Source organism: Dendrobates tinctorius, unplaced genomic scaffold (assembly GCF_039654945.1).
Source record: "Dendrobates tinctorius isolate UK_male_01 unplaced genomic scaffold, ASM3965494v1 ptg000063l, whole genome shotgun sequence".
NCBI lineage: Eukaryota > Metazoa > Chordata > Amphibia > Anura > Dendrobatidae > Dendrobates > Dendrobates tinctorius.
In genome coordinates this window covers 3,618,914-3,631,860 of record NW_027361731.1, presented here as the reverse complement: position 1 = coordinate 3,631,860, position 12,947 = coordinate 3,618,914, and the positions used below count along the sequence as shown (strand labels likewise).

The following is a 12,947-nucleotide window of genomic DNA, read 5'->3' as shown; positions in this document are numbered from 1 at the left end:
TGGAGGTTCCCCAGCCCTTCACATCACCAGGTAATAGACAGGACTAAATACACTCGGTCTATAATTATCTGTATGTAAAGAATGAAGTCAGTCCCTGTATGTGTTTCCTTCAGTTCTATCCAGTAAGAGGACAACACCAGAGAGTTGTCCCCATCCTCATCTTCCACAGGACTGTAAGCAAGAAGATCCCAATGTTCCTGAGGATCATCAGGTAGATGGAGAGAAGGTGTCATGAGATCTCCCCTGTGATGTGTAGACGGCTGTGAAGGTCTTGTGCTCAGTCTTGTTTTATCCACCAGTATTAAATGTTTTGTACTTGTGTAATGAGAGCGGTGGAGATGGCAGGATTAGAGCTGATCATAGATGGGACTTCTCCATCTGTCTGTGACTTTTACAATATTTGTTTCAGGGTGAAGATCTGATCCATATTAATACTACAGAGACATATGTGAGGGGTGATGAGCGGTGTAAAGAGGAGATTCCCACATATGACTACCCAGGTGAGTAGTAACCACTAAATGCAGAGAAGTCACAGATTCTTCTCAGTCACCACTGTGGCTGCTTTTTTGGTCATGTAGTTCAGCCATGTCACAAATGTGTGATCACCATTTTGCCTCCTGACCACAACATTCTACTTCACCCAAAGCTATTCAACTGACTTTGGGCATTGAAAGCCCTTCTCTATAGTAGTTACCACCTGGAGGATCCGCCTACCCCCTGGGGTTAGAAGATGCTGACTGTTACCTACACAGATCTGTAAACTACAATGCCAGATGAAAATGTATGTACAATGTGCTTACAAGTTAGAAAACCACTTGAATTTAAAGTGTTATGATGGTATTGGATTGTAATGATTCTGTTGGCTTATTAGATCCCTGGGATCTTATTCTGTGAATCTATCTTCTCTCCCTTCTGTGCTGCTAAATGTGCTCATATGGTCCCTACAAGACCAGGTTCAGTTTTTCTGGCCAAACTTTGCTTTTATGATCGACATCCATTAAAAGTGCAGTGAGGCCAAGTGTGAATTTCTGTACAATAACAACAGAGCTTCGTTTTTTCCTGACTTTTCAATTTGTATTAAAACTAACTAATTTCAAGGATCATTGCTATAAACTACAGGAAAATCATTACACCTGTGCCATGATATATCTCTAAGCTGTGGGTGGCTGATGGCTGTAATATACATGTATTCACGTCTGCAGGAGATGTGTTGGCATGGCTCGAGCCCTGGTTTCATGGATTCACTCCACGTCATAAATTCCATTATGTTCTCAATACTAAGGAATACAGATTACTGCACAATCTCTCCTGAAATGGGGGGGTGCTAATACTTTCTCTACTTTTTTGGTCATGACTCATAGTAGCTCCAATGGTCCACCATAAATCAGTGCAAGTCTGGTGGAGCGTTGGAACTCTCCCCTCAAACATATGTTGTTGTTGGGGATGTAACATATTTTCTCTATTGGTTCATTGGGGGACACAGGAAACCATGGGTGTACATTAGTGTCAGCCTCCTAGTGGCAGCATATGTTGAAAAAAAGTTAGCTCCTCCTCAGTGTACACCCCACTGACAGGAACTTGGATATTCAGTTTAGCTTAGTGTCAGTAGGAGGTGGACACGGGTCTTTCATTAGACCCATATCTACCTCAGTGTGCGTCGTTCCTTTAGAGGTTCCGGAGGGATACAGCATTAACAATCACTGCTCTACTCCCACGAAGAAACTGAGTACGGCGTGTAATGCCACCCCGTATCCTCATACGTCTACTCGGCAGAACCCCAGCCCCTAACACAGAAGCGTGTTCAGGTGATCTAATCATCGGTCCTGCCTCTGTCTCCCAGCCACTCGCCCACCAGAGCCTGTCGGTTGGAGGAGACGCGGATGTCCCACATCACAGCATTTTGGACGTCCGAGCTATCCCGCATGGGGAGGTACTTTTCCCTCTCTCCCCCCGGTGGCAGCGATGGAGTACAGAAAGAAGAGATACTAAGAAGACAAGAAGATCGAAGGGAATAGAGGGCTTTAGGAGTCTCTCCCCCTTTATATCACGTATACCATTGCGGCGGTTTTAGGGTCCTCCTCTCCGCTCCTCATGCTCTGGCAGTTACCAGCTGTGCTCCAGATCCCGGCTTCACTCGGGCTTTGCAGCAGAGTTGGGTATGAGGGGGTCCTTTCCTTTTATTCCGGGGGTATTGGAGGCAACAAACATCCCTTTCCAGCGTTTTTAGGCCCTCCGCGCCGCCCCCTCATGCTCCGGCGGTCACCAGCCGTAATCTAGGTCCCGGCTTCACTCGGGCCTAGTTGCGAATTTGGCTCCGCACCCCTTCCTTTTTTCCTGCCCGTCGCTTGTGGCTTCTGGACTGCGGCTAGCCCCGCCCCCTCAGCTTCTTTTCTCTGCCTGGAACAGGAGCCATGTTTCCCCTTTGGCCCCAGCACTTGGCTCTGCCCCTTCTGGCCGCAGAGTGGGCTTTTTCAGCGTGCATCCCTGCAGTGCACACTGTTAACCTCTCAGTCCCTGTCATTCTCTTAGTTGCTTCTGAGGTCCTGCTCATATTTTACTGTGTCTTTACTGAGGCAACACCCATCTGGATCTTCATCCCTGTATGCTTGAGTTTAGCTGTCAAGTCGGCCAGTGGTCTACGTTTTATCTACTTAGACAGACAAGCTGTGGTCTCTTAAAACAGTTCTCCTGTTCTGAACCGTTTTGTTGGTGAAAATAGAGCCGACATCGCTGTAATGTGAACGAGGTTCTCTTCAGTACATCTTCAGCGTCTTGCCATCTAGCAAGTTCACAGTTGCCTTCTCTCAAGTCTTTCCATGTCAGTTCAACTTATTGGTCTTCCCTTCCAAAGAGGGAGCGCCTCGGTATCCTATATCTCTTCTCTCCTGAGCTCACTGCGATCTGGACCACTTCTCTGGCTATGATCCCTCCAGTTTCCAGACTTTCCACCAATACAGTCCTTCCTCTCTCAAATGGAGCATTCCTTAAGGATACCAACATCAGACTCAGTCATTGGCAAAGGAAACCTTTGAAGTATCTGTCGCTGCATTGTGCCCTGCCTTTGCCTCCACCTGGGTATCAAGTTTATAGTCGCAGAGGCTAAGCTCTTCCTCAGGGCATTCTTTCTAAAGTGGGCCGTTTTCACAGGGAATTACATAGTATCTGCCTTTCCTGGTCGCTGCTGCTTGGGCATCCAGCAATATCGTGGCCTTCGGAAAAACCATTTGACTTATGACATGGCAGGCAATTTTAACCTCTAAGAGTCTCTTACCTACTTGCCTTCCTGGGGTTCCCTTCAATTCGGCTCCTAGTTGAGCCACACTATTAATGGGATCATCTGAGGGTCGAGCTCTCTCCTTGCTCACGTTAAGCCTCGTTGTTCTCCTGGTGGCTTTTTTTTCTCAGCGTGACTCATCAGGGATATAAGATTGCTGAATGGAGGAGTCCATCCTTGTCCTTTCAGCATGAAATCTCTTTGTTCAGTAATTGCTTCCTGGGTATTGCGTGAGTTTTCCCTTGTCCCATGGAAGCCTTTATTCAGGTCCTGATTTCCTCGGGGCATCGGGCATTCCTGCCGTTTTGTGTGGAGCACAAACTTTTGCCTTTTTTAGCTATCTCTTTTGGGCTCCCAACGACTTTCAGAGTCTGTGAGAGTAGGTTTGCACATTCTGTGGATTACAGCTTCAGTGCTCTTCCTGTATCTCGACGATGTTCTCCATGGTTCTGTCCTTCATTCCTCATTATTTTCTTTGCCCGTGCGTCTGCCCGGCTAAAGCCACCCCTCTCCCTTTTCAGAACACGGAATCAGCATATAGAGACTCTGCTGAATCCAGTCGACTTTTGTAGGTTTACCAGGATGGCTCACATAGGGATTCTGCCCTGCACCTCAGCAGAGCGATGGTCTGCCCTCCACAAGTTTGTAAAATTCTTCAGAGTCCATGTATTGCTTCGGCGGATGCCAGCTTAGCTAGTAAGTCCGTGCAGGTGATGGAAGTGAGTTCTCCAACCTGATTGGAGTTATCTACTGTTCCCTCCCCTTGGGTACTGCTTTGGGTTGTCCCATGGTTTCCTGTGTCCCCCAATGAAGCTATAGAGAAAACAGGATTTTTGATTGCTTACCGTTAAATCTGTTTCTCTGAGCCTTGATTGGGGAACACAGCACCCTCCCAAGTTGAACAGCTCTGTTTACTGTATTACATTGTTACAGTTTGTGTTTTTCTGTGGTATCTAACTTGTTCACACTATAGGCAAAGACAGGAGCGCAATAGGGTCTTATCCGGGCAAACTTATAAGAAATGTTAAGATTTATATTCACCCTTTCCAAGAGAGAGTCAGGCACGTAGGATCAGTATGTCAGCTTGCTGCACATCCAATGGTCCACAACACAGAGACCGCCACATGAAAACTTTTAGGATAAATTTCTTGGATTTACGTGCGCTGCCAGACAAATTTCATATCCAATAAACAGGTTGATGAATTAACCCTTTTATTCCCAACGCGTTTCGAAGTTCATAGTACTTCTTCCTCAGGGGATGACATATGAATACACAGAGCTATCTCCAGTTTTATACATTCACATTTCAAAAACTGGGCGCCAAAAAAGACATGTGATGCACACCAAAGGTCAAAGTTCAAAAACAAAATTGTCATAAAATTGTCACATTAATTCATCTATGGTTGATAAAATCAACTATTCTTACTTTTTATTTTACAGGAAATTTAAAAACTTGAATTTATTAAAAAAGAAAGGAAAAAACTAATAAAAAGTGAAGCTGCGTCTTAAGACAAAAAGGACCGTAGTCTCATGCTTACACCATTATACTGGGGAGGATATCCAGAAAAAAAGAATAGAAAAGGAGAAGTAAAACCAAAAAAGTAAAAAAAAAATGAAAATAACTTATAAGAAAATTGGGGGAATGGAATAAATTTCATTTAATGTAAATCCAAGAAATTTATCCTAAAAGTTTTCTGTGGTATCTGTCTCTTTTATAAATTGCTTCTCCTACTGCTTTCTCAGTAACTGAATATCCTAGTTCCTGTCGGTGGGGTGTACACTGCGGAGGAGGAGCTTACTTTTTTCTACATAGTGTCAGCCTCCTAGTAGCAGCATAGCATACACTCATGGTTTCCTGTGTCCCCCAATGAAGGCTCTAAGAAACAGATTTTACGGTAAGCAACCATAAATCCTGTTTTGTTTTTTTTTTTGTTTTTTTTTATATTCTGTCTTTTTTACCTGTTCATTCTGTATGATAGTCTGATTGTGGTGGGTTTGGCCTACCTCAGTTATGTGAGTCTGTAACTCCCTGATAGTCTTAAAAAAAAAAAAAAAAAAAAAAAAAGCTCTCCATCGCCTCTTCCAAATGCCTAAGATCTAAATTTAAAGTGAACCTGTCAGCAGGATTGTGCACAGTAATCTACACACAGTGTCAGGTCTGCGCCGTTATGCTGATTACAATGATATCTGATTGATGAAATCCGTCTTGTGGTTGTTGTTTAATTTTTATTTGTAGTTTTCAGTCAATGAGATTCGCGTGGTCTGGGTCGGGGCTGTGGGCGGGGTTTTATGTGGTGCTCTGATTACATATGGATCTGTATTGGCTTATGACAGGTCACTGATCACTCAATGACCTGCCCCCATTTCTACATAATACATATAATAGCGTTGATATTATTGTTAATGCCTATAATATTGTGGCTATTATGAGGCCAAGAAAAAAAAAAATTTACATTCAGCAAAATGACACTGGCAGCACCTGTCCAGTAGCATCTAACTCTTACTTATAGATGCTACTACGCAGGCGCCGCCATCACCAGTGACATTTTTCTGGATGTAATTTAAGTCTCACAATAGCCACAATATTTTAGGCATTATCAACAATAATATCAACGCAATTATATGAATTATGTAAAAATGAGGGGCAGGTCACTGAGGGATCAATGACCTGTCATAACACAATATAGATTCATATGTGATCAGAGCACCACATAAAGCCCCGCCTCGGAGCACGAGAATCTCATTAACTGAAAACTACAAATACAGGTTAAACAACAACCACAAGATGGATTTCATCACCAGGTGTCATTGTAATCAGTATAACTGCGCTGACCTGACAGTGTCTGTAGGTTACTGTGCACAATCCTGCTGACATCTCTGCTCTCAAGAAATAATAAAGTTATGATAAAACCAAGCACACCATTGTTTTTCTTGTGAAATTCTCACTAAGTTTGATGTGTCACACGACACTCTTCCCATTGGAAAATATAAAGTTGTATCTAAAATGTCTGACTTCAAAATGGCCGCCATGAACACCACCCATTTTGAAAAGTTCCCCCCTCCCATATACTAATGTGCCACAAACAGGAAATTGATATCACCAACCATTCCCATTTAATTTAGGTATATCCATATAAATGGCCGTGTGTGTGTGTGTGTGTGTGTGTGTGTGTGTGTGTGTGTGTGTGTGTGTGTGTATATATACATATACGGGTTGGACAAGATAGTGGAAACGCCTAACGTTTTGGCATCATAATCTTCGAACATGTTATAAACATGCAAACATATGGTAATGTTTTGTAGTTGATTATTTGTGTTATGTGATATGTGTATGTAAATTAACTGTTTGTTTTGCAGAATTGTAAGAACATTGATGAGAACCTGATACCAATGGCAGACCTCTCGGATTTTCAAAGAGGCCAAATTGTTGGTGCTCAGATGGCAGGCGCTAGTGTAACAGAAAGTGCCCGAATGCTTGGCGTGTCAAGATGTACTTCTCCAAAGTAATGACTGAGTTTGAAAGAGAAGGAAAAACGTCTGCAGCAAAGCACAGGTCCGGCCGAAAGTCAAAGTTGACTGAGAGAGACCGTCGGACTCTAAAGCGAATTGTGAGAGAGGATCGCAAGACCACAGCTCCAAAAATCACTGCTGAGCTCAATGAACACCTACAGAAGCCAGTTTCCACAAAAACTGTTCGTCGGGAGCTGCACAAATCTGGATTCCACGAAAGAGCTGCAATTAGAAACCTGCTGCTCTCAATGACAAATGTTTCCAAGTGTTTAAAGTGGTGTAGAAACCTCCAGAATTGGTCTCTCAAGCAGTGGAAACATGTGATATTCTCAGACGAATCATCGTTTACCCTAATTCCGAACCTCCGGCCGAGTGTACGTTTGGAGACAGCCGAAAGAAGCATTCCATCCAGACTGCCTTCTCCCAACTGTAAAACATGGCGGAGGTTCTGTGATGATCTGGGGTGCTATTTTGTGGAGATCCGCCGGGCCAATGATATCCCTTCATGGAAGAATTAACAGCCGAGATTATTTAGGCATTTTGGGCGACTAAGTGCATCCTATGGTTCAAGCACTGTTCCCGGAGGGGAACGCCATCTTTCAGGATGATAATACACCATACAGCTAGAATCGTTAAAGCATGGCACGAGGAACATTGAAATAAAGTTTAGCATGTCATCTGGCCCCCACAATCCCCAGACCTCAACATTATTGAGCTTTTATGGTCGATTTAAGGCTAATTTCACACTTGCTTTTTTTTGCAGCGCGTTTTTCCCGCAAAAAAACGCATTGAAAAAACGCATACAAATGCTGCGTTTTTTTCAAGCATTTTTATGAGCATGCATGAAAAAACGCAGCGTTTGTATGCGTTTGTATGCGTTTGTATGCGTTTGTATGCGTTTGTATGCGTTTGTATGCGTTTGTATGCGTTTGTATTGCGTTTTTACCGCGTTTGCGGTTTTTTCCAACATTAGGTGGCCCCTCACACTAACCCAAACCATGACTTTACTAACCCTAACCCTGACCCTAACCCTTAACCAAACCATACTAACCCTGACCCTAACCCTTAACCAAACCATACTAACCCTAACCCCTAGCTAACCCTAACCCTAGCCCTAAACCCCCTTAACTAACCCTAACTCTAACCCAAACCCCTAAATTCCATTGTCCAACTAATGGTAAAAAAAAAAAAACGCATGCGCAAAAAAACGCATACATAAGCATGCCAATGCGCACATATGCGCACCCATAGACTTATAATGGGTGTCTTGCTGTTATAAAACGCATTGCGCGCGCATGCGTTTTTTTGAGGCAAGTCGGACGCCCAAAAAATGCAACAGGATGCATTTTGTGCGCCCGAGCGCATACCGCAAAAAAACGCATGCGCGGAAAAACGCGTACAAACGCATGTGTATGCGCACATAAGCGCATCCCATGCAAAGTATAGGAAAAAAAAACGCATGCGCTATTTAGCGCTAAAATACCGTGAAAAAAACGCAAGTGTGAAACCAGCCTTAGAGATTCAAGTTAGATGTCGATTTCCACCACCATCGTCGCTCAAAGAACTGGAGGGTGTTTTAACTGAAAAAAGGGCTACAATTCCTTTGGAAACAATTCACACCTTGTCTGAATCCATTTCTCGGAGAATTGAGGCTGTAATCGCCACAAAAGGTGGACCTACACCATATTAAACTATCTTTTGTTGATGTCTCCAGGTGTTTCCATTATTTTGTTATTTTGTCCAACCCGTGTGCGTGTGTATATATAATTATAGCCCACTGGCGCTTGACACACTCATGAGTTTCTGGCTGCTAAGTTTGGGTGACAGTAACCACCTCTTGTCAAATAATGTTGAAAAAGGACAAGTGTATATTCCAAACAGCGCTCAGAAATAGGAGGAAAGGTGTCCTGCAGGATTTTACAGTAAGTATACAACAGTACTAACGATAGAAGTAAAACCCCACTGCGAGAGGGTGTCCTTTCACAAAAGTAACAGTGTACTTGTCAAATATGTCAAAATACCACCACACATATAAAGATGTTAATGCGTATGCTTGTAGTTATACACAGAAGCTACAACTACTACTTTGGGTTTAGGTTGCTAGGAAAGCAGGGTGCACTGATCCTGCTAGCGTCAGGAAAACTGGGTGCACTGAGTCTAGAGCCACGGTGTACTTATACAATACATATACCAGTCTGCCGCCACATGTGTATCAATGCTAGTGCATATACTTAACCATAGAGGCTCAAACTATTACCTTGGATTTTGGTAGCGGGTAGCTAGAAGAGCTGGGTGCACTGATCTAACTGTCGTTAGGAAAGCTGGGTGCACTGTGTCCGGCCTGTGTCATGGAACGGCAACGCTATTTGTCTCTAGTGGGCACGGAGCTGTCCATCCGTGTCAGCATTGAGACACACGCAGCGTCGGTGGGAGGAGTCTGATGTGTCGGTGCACGGAGACCGCCGCCAGAAGCCACTAGAGACACGCGGCGATGCTGTAGAAGCCTAGTGGTCTGAAGGGAGTGGGTGGAGTGTGTTTATAATGTATCAGGAGGCTGATATAAAGTAACCAGGTTCTGTGAGCTCCTAGCACTGACCTGCATAAGTCCCTCTGTAGCAGCACGTAACCGTGGATCTAAGGATTCCGGAGGCTTTATAGGGTTAAGTTTGGGCAAGGATACTGTACACCAGATGCTGCCCCGGCTGGTGGCAGGTCTATGGAATATTATTGCCAAGTGACCCAAGCGGTATGACCAAGTATAATAGGGTTAGTAACGTCACACCCCTACCTGTAAACAGGTGTATAGAAATTTACATAGGGTCCTAATCCTACGCGTTTCGGGAGCTTGCGGCTTCCTGCTTACAACTACAGGCATACATATTAACATCTTTATATGTGTGGCGGTATTTTGTCATATTTATTTCACAAGTACACTGCTACTTTTGTGAAATTAAGGACACCCTCTCGCAGTGGGGTTTTACTTCTAGCATTAGAATTGTTGTATACTTACCGCAAAATCCTGCAGGAGGACACCTCTTCTCCTATTTCTGAGCGCTGTTTGACATTTGTCCTTTATTTATTACTACTTTAGTCAGATTCAACTTATTTCTGTGACCATTGTGGGATTTTCTGTCACTAAATGAGGGGTACCAACAATTTTGACCACGTGTGTAGGAGGAGTAAATATATTGACTCCACAGACACTTTCCAGAAATTAACACGCAGTGGATGTTGGAGAGTGAAAATTACACATTTGCCATTTTATTACCCAACACATAGTGCCCAGATTGTGCTCCAGGAAACACACACCATAAATTAAGTGGGTTCTTCTCACTATAATATTGCTACATACAGGGATCCTAAATGTTGTTTGAGCACACTGCAAGACTCAGCAGTGAGAGTGGAATTTGCTGGATTGGTTTATGGAAACCTTGTTGTTTTTCAACAGACTTTGAGCCATTAATGGTGTGGGAGCCTCTGTTTTAACACTGACAGATGATGGACCTGAGTGGGGACTTGTTTTCTGTGAGATGAGAAATGGTATTATTTTCGCCTACGTAACATTGATTGGTGTCATCTTATTCAATATTTTGGAGGCAGAATGAATAAACAGTTGAACACCGCGCACTACTAGCTCATCCAATAAGGTTTTCTATTAGACTGTGAAATGTCATTGTCTTGGTAAATAAAGTTTTTTACATAGCTTGCCATTTTTGTGGACAGTTTAAGTAGAAATGTTCAAAAATATGAAACTCAAGGACCTTTTAAATAAAAAAAAAATAATTGTAATTTTTATCTTAGCAGATGACTGTACCAGGAGATCAGAGGGACAGCTGACATCTTCAGTTTTTAAATCTGATGATCTTGAGATCCTACAAGATACAACTGGAGTGATTGCTGTTACTCCAGATATACCATCATCCATTCACAGCAAAGATCTGTCATCTGATCCTATGAAACAGGACTTGTCTTCTGATTCATTACCGACCACTAAGGAAAATCAAAGTCACAAAAGAGGCATTAAAAAACAAATTGTACCTAAAGCAAAGAAGTCATTTTCGTGTTCAGAATGTGGGAAATGTTTTAACCAGAAATCACATCTTGTTAGTCACCAAAAAACTCACACGGGGGAAAAGCCTTTTTCCTGTTCAGAATGTGGGAAATGTTTTAACAGTAAATCACATTGTGTTAAGCACCAGAGAATCCACACAGGGGAGAAGCCTTTTTCCTGTTCAGAATGTGGGAAATGTTTTAACGATAAATCAGATTGTGTTAAGCACCAGAGAATCCACACAGGGGAGAAGCCTTTTTCCTGTTCAGAATGTGGGAAATGTTTTAACAATAAATCAGATTGTGTTAAGCACAAGAGAATCCACACAGGGGAGAAGCCTTTTTCCTGTTCAGAATGTGGGAAATGTTTTAACCAGATATCACATCTTGTTAGTCACCAAAAAACTCACACAGGGGAGAAGCCTTTTTCCTGTTCAGAATGTGGGAAATGTTTTAACAGGAAATCGGTTCTTGTTAGACATCAGAGCAGTCACACGGGGGTGAAGCCTTTTTCCTGTTCAGAATGTGGGAAATATTTTAACCAGAAATCGGATCTTGTTAGTCATCAGAGAAGTCACGCGGGGGAGAAGCCTTTTTCCTGTTCAGAATGTGGGAAATATTTTAACCGGAAATCTGTTCTTGTTAGACATCAGAGCAGTCACGCAGGGGAGAAGCCTTTTTCCTGTTCAGAATGTGGGAAATGTTTCATCCAGAAATCACATCTTGTTAGTCACCAGAAAACACATACAGGGGAGAAGCCTTTTTCCTGTTCAGAATGTGGGAAATGTTTTAACAGGAAATCGGTTCTTGTTAGACATCAGAGCAGTCACACGGGTGTGAAGCCTTTTTCCTGTTCAGAATAATGTGGGAAATATTTTAACCAGAAATCGGTTCTTGTTAGTCATCAGAGAAGTCACACGGGGGAGAAGCCTTTTTCCTGTTCAGAATGTGGGAAATATTTTAACCAGAAATCGGTTCTTGTTAGTCATCAGAGAAGTCACACGGGGGAGAAGCCTTTTTCCTGTTCAGAATGTGGGAAATATTTTAACCGGAAATCGGTTCTTGTTAGACATCAGAGCAGTCACACCGGGGAGAAGCCTTTTTCCTGTTCAGAATGTGGGAAATGTTTCATCCAGAAATCACATCTTGTAAGTCACCAGAAAACTCATACAGGGGAGAAGCCTTTTTCCTGTTCAGAATGTGGAAAAATGTTTTAGCTGGAAAGAGTGGCTTGTTAGACATCAGAGCAGTCACACAGAGGAGAAGCCTTTTTCATTTTCTTAATGTGGTTAATATTTTTCTTGGAAAACAACTGTTAATAAACATCAGAGAAGTCACACAGGGGAGAAGCCTTTTTTATGTTCATAATGTTGGAATAGTTTTAACCAAAAATTAGATCTTCTTAAAAGGGTTGTCTCTTGTCATTCCTCATGTTTGCTGACAAAATGATAAAACTAAACTTTATTAATTCCAAATGTAAAACTTTACCCATAATTCACCCCCTGAAGGTTAGTCAGAAGGTGTCTAATAGACAAACATATACCCCTCCTCTCAGTATATTGGGTGAGGTGATGTACACACACTCGCTCTCCAAGCCTCTCATTTATACAGGTTTCATCATCCTCACCAAAGACGACTCATCAGGAGACTTTATTTAATTTTGACCTATATACAAGCGAGACTAGACAAAAAAAAATTCAAATCACGTATCATGTTCTCCAAAACAATCGGAAAACCAGCCACATATTGGCAGACCCCGAACTTCAGACTATATACCTCATAAGTTTATAAGCCACTCCAGTGGCGGTCAGTCAGGAATAGAAAGTATGTGAAAATACAGTATAATTATTGTGCTTTTCCTCCTGTAGGGACTGCCCTAGTTTGGTCTTGTAACAGCTGTCAGTTAGTAGTGCAGACAAATGTCCTAGACTAGACTCAGTTTTCAGACCACCCAATATCTACCACTCAGGGAAAACTTACCTGCTCCAAAGATCATTAGCAGCTTGTAACTAATGGCCATGCTGCGGTCTGTCAGGGAATGAGTGCAATATCGTTATAAAGACTAGGGATATGTGCAGCCATAATGTCTGGGAGATCTGTGCATTTATTTAGT

The 12,947-nt window shown here is 42.7% G+C and overlaps 1 protein-coding gene across 1 annotated transcript in view; it reads left to right on the top strand.

Moving 5' to 3' along the window:
• Positions 1-12,171, top strand: part of LOC141094180 (uncharacterized) — a 78,974-nt gene extending 66,803 nt beyond the window's left edge. The window contains 2 exon segments of the mRNA XM_073579940.1: positions 10,829-12,036; positions 12,038-12,171. Of these exon segments, the coding sequence (XP_073436041.1) occupies positions 10,829-12,036; positions 12,038-12,118 (1,289 nt within the window). The 3' untranslated portion in view covers positions 12,119-12,171.
• The last annotated feature ends 776 nt before the right edge of the window (positions 12,172-12,947 follow it).